This window comes from Pan paniscus, chromosome 5 (assembly GCF_029289425.2).
Source record: "Pan paniscus chromosome 5, NHGRI_mPanPan1-v2.0_pri, whole genome shotgun sequence".
In the NCBI taxonomy this organism is placed as follows: domain Eukaryota; kingdom Metazoa; phylum Chordata; class Mammalia; order Primates; family Hominidae; genus Pan; species Pan paniscus.
In genome coordinates this window covers 185,653,536-185,669,663 of record NC_073254.2, presented here as the reverse complement: position 1 = coordinate 185,669,663, position 16,128 = coordinate 185,653,536, and the positions used below count along the sequence as shown (strand labels likewise).

General features: G+C 37.7%; 1 protein-coding gene across 9 annotated transcripts in view; it reads left to right on the top strand.

The window, feature by feature from the left end:
- PDE10A (phosphodiesterase 10A) overlaps positions 1–16,128 on the top strand; it is a 666,160-nt gene that overhangs the window by 511,337 nt on the left and 138,695 nt on the right. For all 9 annotated transcript variants that reach the window (XM_055114307.2, XM_055114308.2, XM_003820230.6 and 6 more), the window contains one exon: positions 447–475. In XM_055114307.2, the coding sequence (XP_054970282.1) occupies positions 447–475 (29 nt within the window). The remainder of the gene's footprint in view (positions 1–446; positions 476–16,128) is intronic.

The window sequence follows — 16,128 nt, the reverse complement described above, 5'->3', positions numbered from 1 at the left end:
ATTTCTTATTTCAACAGAACAGCTCACACCAGCTCCAGGTCTGCTGGAACTAACCTTCGAAGCATGAGTGTTAAAGGTCATTTGGGATATTCATGTGGGTTGTATTGTGTAGAATATTGAAGTGTTATAAACCCCACTTTAGGTATGTGTAGTTGAAAATACCCCACTGTAGCTATTCTTGCAGGCATATCATATCCATTTTAGAACCTCTAGAAAGGTAATGCGGTGGTGATATTTCATTTTCCCTGTGAAATTAATGTATACTTCTTAACTCGTAATTTGTTATGTTCAACCTTTACAGTTTAAAAAATCAAATTCATAGATTTCATAAGAGGAAGCATTGCAAAAAAACCCTTCAAGTTTATTGAAAGCAAATGACATGTTTTGTATTTTAAAACCTACTCAGTCTCTAATTGTGTTTTTCCCTCTTCCTTCTCTATCCCCAGATGAATCGGCTCCTAAGGAAGTCAGCAGGGTAAGTGATGTGAATATTATTTCTACTACTGCAGTATAGGAAATGAATCTGTTTTGTTTATCTCTCAGTACTCTAACACATTAAAGTATCAGAAAGATTATGGCAAAAACTGAGTTTCCTCTCCAAAGTATCACTCATTAATATGGAATAAAGTCAGTAGAGAGGGTGCAAATTGGAGGCCTCAAGACTGAGTACGGCACACAGATGCATGTTGTTCGGCTGCACGTGCCTATGGGGTTTTCTGAATCAGTTGCCAACATTTAGAAATTGAGACACTGTATGTAAAGATTGGATTTCTGGCTTCCCTTGAACCAGAAGGTAAGATAACTCTCACAGGGCAGCAGTCTTCCCAGGGTGGGAAGCGGAAGCCGCCTTCAGCTGCATGATGCTCTCCAGGCAGCCCCAGTCCTCCATGTAGCTGGCTTTACTCATGTCCGCTACCTGCCCAACCTCTGCCTTTGAGTTCATGCACTTTCTTTTATGGGAGAACAAAAGATGACAACTTGTGTTGAAAGCAAGATTTTGCTTAGAAATTTTATAAATATCAAAGGTACTGTTTTCATGGCCTAGTTAAGAGTCTTAGCAAGCTTAAAAACTATGGCAGGTGAGTACTGAAAGCATTTAGTATACTGTTTATGCTATAAAATTATAAGTGATTAATTACATTTGAAAAAAATGTCTTAGTTTTTTCTGTATTACACAGATAAAGATCTTAAGTGTGGATGAAATATGGAAAATAATCAGTTTGAATGGAACTTAATGCAACCTTAGAGATCAGTTTTTATTGTAAGACATAAATTGAAAAACTTAATAGAATCACATTTGCAGATATATTCCTTTATTTTTGATCATCTGAAGAAAGAAATCTCTAAAATGACCTGGGCCAGCGCTGGGGGTTGGGGGTGTGGAGATAGGGGAGGGAAGAATTCCTTGTGTCCATAGCAGTGTAGGATTCTCTTGAGGTCTCTGTGAGTCTCAGGGTTTCACTGGGTGCCTTCGCTATTAATTTCACATTTGTGGAACTCACAATTGAAGAGTTCCTTGGTCTGGATGCTTTAAAGTTACCAGGAAGTGACGGAGGGGGTGGGCCTAGAATTTTGGCAGCTGCTCGGAGCAGCAGAAAATGCTGAAAAGTGATGCTTGAGGATAAGATGGGGACTCTGAAAAGTGAACTTTGGCAGAGTCATAAAATATTACAGTGTTGATATTGGCAAAGCTGCCATGTGTTCAGACAGTGTCATTGACAATACCACATACTGTTTTATAAGGCCATTAGAAAAAATGATGAAACTTTATGTAGTGATTTTTCTTCGCTATTATTCATAAGATTCTCTCACATTATGCCAAATTTGGAGAAAAGCGCATCTCTGAGAAATACTAAAGGTGTGAGCTGATAACCTAGAAATGGTATCAGTTGCCAAGATTTCTGTAACGTTTTTTTGAAAAAACGTACCCCGTATCTTGATCAATGCTTATTTGACTAATACTCAGAGTTTCCTTATGAAATAGTATGCCACTATTTTCATTAAAGATTCAGATTTAGAAATTCCTCGGGCAACCTTTTGGTAGGTGGTGACTGGCCAGAGGGCTTCTGTTCTAACACATCCCTGACAGAAGACATGCTCTTTAGTTCCACTAAAGGTGCCGGTTACACTCTCAGGCAGTTCTGTTTTGTTTTGGTTTTGTTTTTTCTTTCCCCTTTCTCTTTCTCATATTCCTTTTTTTTTTTTTTAATTGAGGCAAAGCCTCAGTTCATCACCCAGGCTGAAGTACAGTGGTACAGTCAGCTCACTTCAGCCTTGACTGCCCGAGTTCAGATGATCCTCCCACCTCAGCCTCCTAAATAGCTGGGACTACAGGCCTGTGCCACCATGCCCAGCTAATTTTTTTTTTTAAATAGAGATGGGATTTTTCCATGTTGCCCAAGCTAGTGTTGAACTCCTGGGCTCAAGTGATCTTCCTACCTCAGCCTCCCAAGGTGCTGGGATTACAGGTTTGAGCCACTGAGCCCAGCCTAGGCAGTTCTAATTATGATGAAGTATTTTCTCATTTAGAACCAAGCAGCCTCCCAAAATGGCCATTCTCCAGTATTTGTTTTGACTTTTATTTCGTATCCAAACCCTTTGAGTATAGGGATTATGTTATTTCTTTTCTAGTAAAACATCTTAGTTTCTAAACTTTATTTTCCATATGCCTCCTTAAGATGTGGGTTGACAGTCTTTGGACAAACTATATATTATTAATATATCTTTAAAACATTGCAGCCTTAACACTACAGACTAATTGCGTCTTGACCCTGGTAAAATGAGGTGGGACAGATACCTGTCTTAGTTTGAAACCTATGTATCTGTCAATACGGTTTTAATGGAGAATTAGTTTTTTAAAGAAACTACATTCCATTTCTGGTTATTGAGCTTTGAGTAAACTATCATTATTTTTTCGTGAAGTCAGACCTGTAGGTCTTATGTCTCTTCCCCTTCCCTTTTCTCTATTTTCCTTTCCTCTCTTTGTCTCCCTGTCTTCTTACCTATCATTCAATGACCAATATTTTTTTAGCATTTCTGTTTTAGGCATTGTTCTAAGGTGCTGTGGATACAATGGTGAGCAAAATCGACAGTATTCAGGTTCTCATAGTATAGAGGGGAGTTGTGGAAACAGTTCAGAAAATTTATGGATGTGTATATGTGTGTTTGTGTACATCTATCAGGCAATGATAAATACTATGATGAATACATGGAAGAATAAAGCAGAATAAGGGGCTTCAGAGTGATGGTGGTTCAGAGGGTGCTTATTGGCTTATTGCACATATGCAGTGGTCAGGAGAGGTTAATTTCATAAGTGAAATTTGAGCGGGAATCTGAAGGGAATGAGAGAATCAGCAGAAGGAGGAGACAGCAACTGCAGAGGCCCTGAGGTAGGCCATTGTGACAGGTGCAGAGTGAGTCATGCGGAGACCAGTAAGAAATAAGGTTGGAATGGAATTGGGGGTATTTAGGTCTTCTAGCTGTCGAATTGAGAGTATACACAGTAAGAGTGGAAACAGGTAGACCCAGTGGTAGTCTAGGAGTGTAGGCAGGGGAGGATGATGGCTAGGATTAGGGTTGTAATGGTGAACTAGGATCAGAGGTTGGGTGTAGAAGAAGAACGAGCAGACAGGCTTTGCTTATGGGAGGGTAAACCAAAAAGTATCCAAGACCTGTTACAGTCTACTTAGAAGCTTATTTTGACAAGGTTAAGGACATGCCTATGACACAACCTCAGGAGGTTCTGAGGTGTGTCCTGAATAGTTGGGCTACAGCTTGGTTTTATACATTTTAGGGAGACATAAGATATCATTCAGTACATGTCCCTTGGTTTGGTCTGGAAAGGTGGGACAGCTGGAAGCATGGGGGCCAGGTAGCATCCAGGTCATAGTCGGATCCAAAAATTTTCTGATGGGCAATTAGTTGAAAGAGTTATTATCAAAGACCTGGAATCAATAGAAAGGAATGTCTGGCTTAAGGTAAGGGTTTTGGAGACCAAGCTTTTATCATGCAAATGAAGCCTCCAAGTAGCAGGTTTCAGAGCTCTTATCAGACCAGACAGCTACCAGAATCTTAGACTCTCCTGGATCAGAGAAAAGACCTGGAAAGGGAAAGGGTTTCTCTACAGAATGTAGATTTTCCCCACAGGAGACAGCTTTGCAGGGCCATTTCAACATATGTCAAAGAAATATAATTGGGGTAAAATACTTCAGTTTCTTTCAGGGCCTGCTGTCATGTGATGCTGCTATACTAGAGTCAGGCTGGAGTTTGATGTCTTATAGCTACAAAAAGTCTGTTTCATCAGTCTTAAAACCTTTTTTAGTGTTAATGCTGGTCAGCTGTGCCTGAATTTCAAAGGGAGAAGGTTGTAATGAGACATGTCCAACCCCCTCCCCCCCATCATTGCCTGAACTAGATTTTCAGGTCTACTTTGGAATGCCCTTGGCTAAGAGGACAGTCTTTCAGTCAGTTGGGGAATGTACTGTTTTATTTTTGGTTTGTAGTTGTGTATGGTGGGTGAGAAGAGAGGAATCAGTAATGACTCCCAACTTTTTTGATCTGAGCACTTGATAGAATAAAATTTCTCCTTACTGTTATGGAGAAAACTATAGGAGGAATGGGGTTGATTGAGATTGGAAAATTAGTAAGTTTAAGGAATCAGATACGGAATTGGAGATTTTTAGAAAGCAAGTGCATATATGGTCAAATTAAAAGAAAAGTTCGTAGGTAGAGATATGCATTTGGGAGTTCGTGGTGTATAAATGATGTTTAAGGCCGTGGGAGTAGGTGACACTTCTTAGAGAGCTTGTCTGTGGAGAAAAGAGTCAAGACCCAAGCACTAAACTGGACACTCCACTTGTTGAGTGGTGGAGAAGATGTGGAAAGTCAGCAGAGGAGAGAAAGAAGGAGAAATCAGTGAAGTCAGAGGAGACCAAAAAGTTTGTCAGCAGATTTTGTTTTAGAATTTTAGCTGCAGGACTGTACCTTTATTTCACCTTCATTCCATCTTTTGATCCATCTCAGCTTATTGAGATGAGTCTCAGTTTTATTTCTGTTATCTAACATATTATTTATTTCTCTATGTTTCGAAGCCTCAAATTTGATGTTTTTTCCAAGCTATTTTCCTGTGCCCCCTTTACAATAATTATCATCTAGGAAATGCTGAGTGTGGAAATGTCACCTGTGAGAATAATGTGAGATTGTGTCAAATGCACTTTTGAAACTACTGTATCTTAACCTACTGTATTTTTCTAATCAGTCATTGTCATTCAGTCAACAAATATTAGGTGAGTCCCAATTCATCTAGGCTCTTGAGATATCTCGAGGACAAACTAGACAGAAATCCCTGCGCTCATGGCATTTACATAGTGTGTGGTAGAGTCAGTAAAAATAAATAACACAGGCACCGTGCTCAGTGGTAATGAGTGCTGTGGAGACAGAAAAGCGAGAGGCAGGGTAAATGATGTGGGACCAGGCAAGGCTCACTGGGAACACATTTGAGGAAAAACCTAAGGGAAGTGAAGGAGTGAACCATGCTGAGAACCGAGTAGGAGCTTTCCATGCAGATGGTACAGGAAGTGCAAAGGCCCTGAGACAGGAATATGCTTGGCACATCCCTGGAGGCATAGCAAGGCAGCCATCTTGGCTAGATCTGAGTGAGTGAAGGAAGGAGCCTTGGTCGGAGATGATGCCGCTGGGGGGGATTTGAGGGATACTCTGTCAGTCAGATCTCTGTTGGTCATTTGTTCCCATCTAATCCACAATATTAATCCTTTACTTTATTATTACTATTACTCTTTTTAAGTGGTTTCAGCTCCTAAGTCAAAAAGATTTCTGACAAGAACAGGGAGATAAAAATGTCAGAATAGGAAGAGTATTTGGATGCTGAGTTGCTAGAAAATGCCAAATTCCAGCCAGGTCTAGAATTTGTGGGTATAGACTTTACCCCCAAAATGCTCCAGTATTTTTCATCACACTCTTGTATTTAATGTTTTCAAGGAGAAATCTGAGACCATTCTGATTCTTTTTCTTAGTAAATGTTGCCTTTTTCATTTCTGAATGTATTTATGAGTGTCTCATTTGCTCTTTGAATTTGTTACTTTCACTAGGTCATGTAGATGCTTTAATTTTGAGTAATTTAACCTAGTATGTGGTGAGCTTTCTCAATTGTTTTAAAAGTCCTTTTTAGTTCAGGGTATTATGCCACTTGTTTCTTGGTGCATGGGGTTCTTTCACATTTATTTCATTCTCTTTAAGGTCACTAGAAATACCCATGTCTTTCTCCTTTCCTGGTTCTTTTACTACACATTCTAGAACCTCTCAGATTTATTCTCTTTGTCATTGACTTGAACTTCTCTACTGTTTCTTGTTCTGCTTAAATTCATAATGACTCTTTTAAAATTAAAGGTTACTTCTGTATTTTGGGTATTTCTTCATTTCAATCTGTCTTATTGTACTGTTGATAATCTCTCATTGTTAATTCTTTAATTATCTTGAGAGTGCAAAACAGATGCTTGCTTTATATTCATTTTGCATATCTTCCGTCTCACACGACATCCCAAATTCGCTTCTATCCTCTGTATTCTAGTATAATACTAACGCTTTGGATATTTTTGTTTTTTTTTTTTTTCTTCTTTTTGTCTTATGTGTTGAGGAGTCATTTGCTGATTTTTTTAAAAATGTATTTATCCTTGAGTGATTTTAGGTCTGCTCTTCATTAATAGATTATCCTTATCTCTGTTTACTATTCATGTAAATGTCCTTAGCATCCTCCTGTTTAGTGTGTTGGAAGGCTGGATAGTGAGCGTCGGTGGCACCAGTTCAGTCTGGAGTGACCGAGGGGAACCCCGAGGAAACTGGAGTTGTGGACATTCTCACAGGGGGAGTTGATCACAGTGATTTTTCTCTAGGTTGGTTGAAACAAATTGATGTGCTGGAATCCAGATTTCATTATCTTGTTTTCCTTTTAACCCAGCGTGGTAAACAGTATGACTGTATCCATTTTATTTAGTGTTTCTGTATGCCAAGTTTCAAAAGAAATGCTCAATTCAGTTAGTGAATCATGAAGTTTCTCTGGATTTCTATTCCGTGTGTTTCTAAATACAGGGCCCTGTTGCAGACATGAGCATGAATTCACATCCAACTCTCAGCATATTAAATGGGATCTTGTGTCATTACTTCCCGCAGAATATTTTTTATGGACTTGATGCAACAGTGTAATTTTCTTGGGAAGGAGATGTTTTCATTAAGTTCTTAGTGAATGTTTTCAAGTTGGCTTCACTGGTATGTCCAGCCAAATTGTCTTGAATTTTATGGCATGCAGCAGCCATAGTCGCCTAGTTTCTTCACTAATTCAGCTTTTCTCCTTGTTTTTCACTTTTCTTTGTTTATTTCTTATGAGAATGGGGAGATTTTCATAGGATGTCAACTTTGAAATACTTATTTTTCCTGGTATAGCCAGTGTTTTCTTCATATTTATAAAATTTCTGTTAATGCATTTAAGAAATTTCTGAATTATCTATTAATACTTATGACCATATATTCTACAGATTAATTTTATATTATGTTATAATCAGTTTTGTTATAGGAAACAATATTATCAGGAGGGCAAGAAGGTTTCGGTTAGGGCAAAAATGTGAAAAATGGTTTCTTTCAGAGGAGTTTGAGAATGGAAGGGGTTTGCACATGCTAGTGAGTCCCAGGGCATGGTAGAAGGAATTGGTCAGCAGCAGGGGACTGGGCAGGTGGGCCAGCCTGGCAGCTGTGTGGAGTAGCAGGGGATGAGGTCCAGGGATGCGGGTGCATGTGTAGAGCTTAATTTTCCTGTTGTTTGATGGAAGCTCGAAAAAGCAGTAGCCCAAAAACACTTAGAAACTCACTCGCTCTATTTCTCTCTCTCTTGCTTTTTTCTCTTTTTCTCGATCTCAATGTCAGGCACTTATTTAAAATTTTTCCTTATGGAGTCTAGTTTTATTTGGTTGAAGCCATACTTCTCTGTAATAGTAATGTCATTAAAAATTTAGGATGTTAGATGTATGTCTGAACACTTACAAATACTAACAGTGGAATTAGAACCTCATTTAGCCTAACAAGAAGTTGCGTAAAATGGATTTTTTTTTTCTTGTTTCCGACTTTTATTTTAGGACCGAGGGTACATGTGCAGGTTTGTTACATGGGTAAATTCCATGTCACAATTTACCCATGTAAATGGTGGGGGTCATTGTGCAGATTATTTCATCACCCAGTAATAAGCATAATACTCGATGGTAGTTATTCAAATTTTTCCTTCGAAATGTTCTTACTACAAATTCGAACTGGAAGAGCAATGCTAAGTTTACACAGAAGGAAAAAAGTTTATATGAAGGTGAACATTACTTCTTTAAGGAATGTTTTGGTGATTTCACACAGGAGTGTCTCCCTGCTATTCAGATCTCTTATTAATTTGTATCTTGTATGTTATTTCTTCTTTGCAATTTAACTTTGGTTTTTTTTGTTTGTTTTGCTTAAAATATTTTATAGTGTTGGGCCACGAGGGAGTGGATGGTAGAAGTTCCTTAACTGGCATCTGTTCTTACAATACTGCTTAAGAACCTCCTGGCTGCAGAAGACCTAGGGTGGGATGCTTTGTTGCCTCAGCTCTTTCAAATGTATCCCCTCTCAGAAAGTAAGAGAGAACTCTATAAAAGACATTCCCCCAAAAAGGGGGATTAACATAATCAACTGTATCCTGTGACTTCAAATGAAACTTTGGCAACGTCTGACTAGTTGTGATCATAATTATGCTCTACAACTAATCAGTCACTGAATATAGAATTTAGAATTTTCAGAGTTTCTGTATGAATCTGTTCATTACCTTAATTGAGTGAATGACTTGAAAATTAAGAGTACCTGAGCCTTGTGGAAATTGTTAAACCACTGACCAGATAATTATTATACAAGCACGTATTATTCTGTGAATAGAATTTTCTTAAAGTAGATTGCAGTAATGTTAGAGAAGACACTCCCAGTATATGGTTGTAAAAGCCATCATTTCTTTAGTGATTATTTATGTTATTTTATTTTTTTCTATTAAATATGAGCTTTCTTGGCTGTTTGGCCAGAGTGTTTTCCTTTGCTTCAAAATACAGGCTTGATGAGATTTCTTTACATGGCAGGTGTTCTACATTTTTTTCTCTCCACTTAATTGTCAGCTGTAACCTTGCCTCCATCATTCTTAATTATAGTGGCCTCTATATTTTTGAGAAGACGGAGGTTATGTGATATAAGCCCTTGTTGTTATTCTGTATATCAAAATGTCTTTCCATGGACTCTCTTCTTATTTCTGTATTTGGGGTTGAGTATCACACTGGAATTTACCTTCTGAAGACGACTTCCAACACCTGGGCTTGGATCCTGTTCCTATCAGCTTTGTCTAGAGCTACATTAATTCAGTTAAAATCATTTCTACTTGCATTTTCAAGAGATCAGGACTATGTCTCTGAGAAGTATTGAAACCAGTCTAATCCAGTCAATTATATCAGTTGGGAATGTTTATTTCTAGTGTCTTCTTCACATGCATATATTTACTTGGTAATAATTACAATGCACATATTATTTTGATTTCTGTTTTTTACTATGCTATAAGCATTTCATGATTTTATGCAGTCTAAAATTATCTTTAGTGACTAAAAATGCCCCATTGAGTTTCTGTGTGATAATTTTTTACTTTTTCATTCTATTGGTAGATATTTAGATTGTTTTAAAATTTTCATAGACTGGTTATATTTATGTATATAGCAGTTTTATTCTTGTGAAATATTTCCTAAGGAACAATGCTAGGATCCAGGGTTACTAGGTCAAAGGACATGACTTATTTATGACACTTAACACACACTGTTAAGTTGGTTTAACTAAATTACTGTTACAGTTGAAGGTTTCATTGTAGTCCCATTAAAATAACAATTATATATCTTTTCACGTGTAAATGATATGACACTCTTTTAATGTTTTTATTTAAAGCAAATACACATACTTCTATATGTTAACTAATTGTATTTCCTTTTACCAGAATGCATCTCTATTTCTTCTATGTGTTATACATTCAGAAGAACTTCTCTGGTATAATGTAAATGACACTTAGATTTGAATTCCTAATTTGACATTCTAATCTGAAAGACCTTTTGAAAAATGGCTTTTTAAACCCAAATGTAAAATGGGGATAAAGTCTACCAAACCTGAGAGATATAGCCAGAATAAGATTAAAATTTATGTCCTTACAATTATTTATTAGAAAACCCAAAACAAATTTAAAAAGCACAGGGGATGAATTAATGAAATATGAGAAGAAATTAATGGAGCAAAATTTAAAATATAGACTTGATTAATAATACAAAAGATAGCTCTTTAAGTAGATCAATTCCATAAAATAGATTGTCTTTGGCAATCTATTTCAGAAAAAAGAAAATATAGGCATTAGGAATGAGAAAGGGAATATTAATATGGACACCAGGGAGATTATTAATAATTAAAGAGAGAATAGCAAATACTATATACTAATATAATTGCAAATTTATATGAAATGGCCAATTTTGAGGAAATTACAAATTATCAAAATTGAAGAAGAGTTAAGAAACCTGAATATACTGCTATAGTGAAAAAACTGAAAAAATTAGGAAAAGACCACCTAAAATGACCTGAGGCCCAAAAGCTTTTGCTGAGTAATTCCACCAAACATTAAAGAGGAGAAAATTTCTACATTATATGAAGTGTGCTAGGGAAATAACTCATCTCAAGTTATTTAAAGCTAGGAAAATAACTCATCTCAAAAGGGAGTATTATTTTTGACACAAAAATTAGTGTATTAAACAAAAGAGAAAAAAGCATTAAATTAAGAGACTGTTAACTAGTTTTATTAGCGCAAACAAAAGTTCAGAAATCCTAAGTAAATGATTTCAGCAGCGCTTTAAAATAATTTTTCATTGCCAGGGGTGATTGGCAAGTAGAAGGCTAGTGTAGTAAGTCTAGTAAGAGATTGGACCAGGCTGGTGGTAATGGAGGTAGGGGAAAATGCTTGGGTTTGATAGAATTCTGTATTTATTTTGAAAGGAGGGCTAACAAGAATTATTGATTAATCCAGATGTGTGATATTAAAACAGAGGGAAGAAAGGAAAGGAGGCATCAGGGTTTTGCCTGAGCCAATGGAAGGCTGGGAGGCCCTCCATGGGAGGGCCTGCAGGGTGGACAGGTCAGGGTGTGTGTTCGGGGGGTGGTTCCTAACAGACAATCAGTTTTGGATGTGCTAAGTTGGAGATGCCTAATAGATTTCCAAATGGGAGATGTTAAGTAGTGAGTTGTATATGTGAGACTGGAGTTTAGGTAAATGTTCTGGGTTAGAGATATAAATTTGAGATCATCAGTAATATGATGATTTAAGAACCATCCACATACAGATAGTAGCTAAAGTCATGAACCCAGATGAGATCACTTGACAGGTGAGTGCGGCTCAACCCTGGAGCATAACATTTAGAAGCCTGAGACTTCTAAGGTAGGAAGTAGTAGAAAGGAAGACTGAACACAAGAGGTGGAAAGAGAATCAGGGGCATGTGTTTCTTTTAAATAAAAAATTATTTAAAATAAAATAGAGCAATCAACTATGTCAAATGGCGCTGGAGTTCTAAGGGAAAGGAAGACTGAGAGCTGACCTTTGGGTTTGGCAGTGTGGGGTCATTGGTGACCTCAGTGAAAACTGTTTTCTTGGAGCAATTGGAATTTGTGAGAGAAGAGAAATTGTAGGCAGCAATAGACACAATTGTTTTATGGAGTTTTACCTGAAAAGAGAGGAGAGAAATGGGTGGTAAATATATAGGAAAGCTATAAAGAGGCAACAAAAAGCCCCGGTTTTGTTTTAGTTTTTTTCTCTTAAAATATGGGATAAATGACAGCATGTTTATGTATTTGTGGAAGTGATTCAGTAGAGAGAGAAAGTTTGATGCAATGGGACAGAGAGGGAAGGATGGCCTAAACAGAGTCTTTAAGGGCTTAGAGAGGCCCTATCAGCCTCCCAGGCCCTCCCTATTGCAGCTTTACCTGTTCCTTCACACCTAATTACCATTTACTCACTTTCCATTTCTTTTCTTTCTCTATCATTTGAAAAGAGGTTTTCTAATTGATTACCAGAAAAACGAGCATAACCAAATACAACAGAGGAAGAACTAGAAAGAAAACAATTTGTAAGAGGTAATACTTTTCTATGAATGAGTAGAAAATCTGGCTTTTAATTTTTAATCAGGTGAAGTATAAACCAAAGTTGATTTACTTATCCTCTAAGGGAAAGGCACCAATCAGTCTTTTTCAGGACAAAGTTTTTAATACTGGATTTTATGAAAATGCAAATAAGTTTATATATCTGATTTACAGCAATTTTCAATAAGTTTCAAAGGCATAATATTATAATGTGGTTCAGTGTTCAAAAAGTGCAGTTGACCGTACAGAAGGCTGGATTAGATTAGACATAAGTTAGAATTACGTGGAGTCAGTTCTCGTTACCTAGTGCTATGGTTTGTGTATGGTTTGTTTGGCCCTAACAAGTCTCCTGTTGAAACTCCACTGCCTCCCTTGCTTCCTCTCTGGTCATGTGATATCTGCACACACTGGTTCCCCTTTGCTTCCTCCAGGAGTGGAAGCAGCCTGAAGCCCTCTCACCAGCAGATCTGTGAGCCAAATAAGCCTTTTGTATTTATAAATTACATAGCCTCAGGTATTCCTTTGTAGCAGCAAACATGGACTAAACACCAATGCCCTCACTCACTCCAGCTGAAAACCACAGGGCTAAAGTGATGGGACCCAAGGGTGGAAGGGAAAGCACAAGGAGGAGTGGACAGAAAGCCTGTCTCTTTACAGCACCCTAAGTAGAATTTTCTTAAAGTCAGGCTTTGGCTAAGTGGTGGGCTTTGAATGGGCCAAAATGATACTTATAAACAAATACCTGGAGTGCAGGCAGGTATCCTATCTTGTTGATTATCAACACAGGATTTAGAAGCCAGAGGAACCAGTTGACAGATACAGTGTTCCAGTAAGGTAAAGTGAAATTCTGACATCTTGGATTTTGAAAATCAAAGAGCCCAATAAGAATTTCTCACCCAGATGGAAAACCACTCATTCTTGATAATAATTTCTCACCCAGATGGAAAATCACTCATTCTTCATGAAGAAGAACCCCACAGGAAGACTGCAAGAAAAGTCCGCATTCATCTTATTACACAAGTTGAAATATCTTCTTCAGGCATTCAAATTGATGTTTTGTGAAAACCGGAGAGAAAAATTCTTCGCATAAATTACGGATTGGTTGTTTTAAGCTAAATTTCTTTTCAGGAACTTTGCTGCTCCTTATGAACTACAGCCATAGCAACCTCAGAAACCCATGTGGAGCGTCACTCCTAAGCATGTTGGCTTCCTGAGCATATTAGTGTAAAAACACTTCTCTACCTAATTGAATACAACACCCTGCTATATGGAAATAGTTCCTATTGACCCCTTAAATACTAGGAAATGCTTGCTAAAGACAGTGATCTGTTTGTACTTAAGGCAAAACCCATAATCTTAACAATAGATTACAGACGCGAACCATTTGTCTTTTAAAGTCTGTTCCCGATTCCATAATAATAAACTGATGCAGATGATACATAGAAGATGCATATCTTATTACTCACTATGCTAGTAGGCAAGGAGTCATTTTATCTAAAAAATGATATCAAGTGATTATGATAAAAATGTTAAAAGTGGGAACTAAACACATTCCTCTTTCGCAAGACTTTAAATTGCCACCTGTTTTGCCACACCATTCTTGGCAGCCACAAGTCTATGCTAGACTGTAGATTTTGCAAACTGGTACAACAGAGGAGCTGTTTTAGGCCCATAAAGAGGGGTGGTCCCAGTCCATAAATTCAAGGGCCGTTTAAAGGTTGTTTGGGGAGCATTTCTTCATTGTGTAAAAAAGAATATAATAACAATCCAGTAATGGAGTAGCTATGCATAAAATCCAATCACACCTAGATTGTGGTTTGTTAAAGATGACAACAAAGGCATCAGATACTTTTTTGGTCATAAGTGTTTTCACAAGTTGATAATTTCTTGTTTATCTGTTCCCCTCCCCCAATAGGATTTAAACTCCATGAGAATAGTAGCCTCATCTGATAATGCTTGACACACTGCTAAATAAATATTTGTTAAAAACCTTACGTATAGTCATACCTAGAAGGTATTGTGGGTTCAGTTTCAGACTGTTCCAATAAAGCAAATATCACCATAAAGTGAGTCACAAGAATTTTTTGGTTTCTCAGCGCATATAAAGTTATGTTTATACTATACTGTAGCCTGTAAATTGTGTAATAGCATTATGTCTAAAAATGCAATGTGCATTCACTAATTAAAAATAATGCCCAGGTGCAGTGGCTCACGCCTGTAATCCCAGCGCTTTTGGAGGCTGAGGCGGGCGGATCACGAGGTCAGGAGTTCAAGACCAGCCTGACCAACATGGTGAAACCCCATTTCTACTAAAAAAAAAAAAAAAAAAAAATTAGCCTAGCATGGTGGTAGGCACCTGCAATCCCTGCTACTCAGGAGGCTGAGGCAGGAGAATCGCTTGAACCTGGGAGGCAGAGGTTGCAGTGAGCCGAGACTGTGCCACTGCACTCCAGCTTAGGCAACAGAGTGAGACTCTGTCTCAAAAAACAAAATAAATAAAATTATGTATGGCTTTATTGCTAAAAAATGCTAAAGATTATCTGAGCTGTCGGCAAGTTGTAATCTTTTTGCTGGGGGAGATTCTTGCCTAGATGTAGATGGCTTCTGATGTATCAGCATTGTGGTTGCTGAAGGTTGGGGTGGCTGTGGCAATTTTTAAAAATAAGGCAAAAATAAAGTTTGCCACATCAGCAGACTCTTCCTTTCATAGAAGATTTCTCTGCAGCATGCAACACTGTTTGAAAGCATTTTGCCCACAGTAGAACATTGGGGTTCATCCTTTCAAACCCTGTCTCTGCCTTATCAACTAAGTTTATAGAATATTCTACATCCTTTGTCATCATGTCAACAAATGTTCATAGCATCTTCACTAGGCATAGAAAGTGGGATTGCAGGCATGAGCCACCATGCCTGGCCAAGGACTAATATTTTGAAAGGAATTTTTTTTGGAGCAGTAGCTTTCAACAATGGGCTTAAAATGTTCAGCAAACTATGCCAAAAACAGATGTGATGTCCTTGTGCCTTTGTTCTTGCATTTCTAGAACACAGGCAGAGTCAATTTAGCATAATTCTTATGGGCCCTAGAATTTTTGCAGTGGTCACTGAGCCTTAGATTCAACTTAAAGTCATCAGCAGCATTTGTCACTAATAAGGGAGTCACCTGTTCTTTGAAACTTTGAAGCCAGACATTGATTTCTCCTCCAGTTATAAGGGTCCTAGATGACACCTCAATGTTGTAAGAATGTTTCGTCTGCTTTGAAAATCCACTGTCTAGGATAGCCACTTTCATCCTTTATCTTAGCTAGATATTTTGGATAACTTGCTGCAGCTTCTCCATCAGTACTTGGTGCTTCACATTGCACTTCTCTGTTATGAAGATGGCTTCTTTCTTTAAACCTCATGAAGTAACCTCTACTAGCTTCAAACTTTTCTTCTGCAGCTTTCCCACATCTCTCAGTCTTCTAATTGAAGGGAGCTAGGGCTCTGGATTACACTTTGCTGTAAGGGAATATTTTAGTTGGTTTGATCTTCTATCCAGACAACCAAATCTTTCTCCATATTAGCAATAAGGCTGTTTCTTCTTCTTATTCATGTGTTCTTTAGATTAGCACTTTTAATTTCCTTCGAGAACTTTTTCTTTGCGTTCACAACTTCACTAACTGGAGCAAGAGACCCAGTTCTCAGCCTGTCTTGGCTTTTGACGTGTCTTCCTCACTAGGTTTACTTATTTCTAGTTTTTGATTTAAAGTGAGAGACATGTGACTCTTTCTTTCACTTGAACACTTGGAGATCATTGTAGAGTTATTCATTGGTTTGTCTAATTTCAACATTGTTTTGTCTCAGGACTAGGGAGGTTCAAGGAGAGGAGCGGAGATGGGAGAATACTTACAGATGATTAAATATCACTGA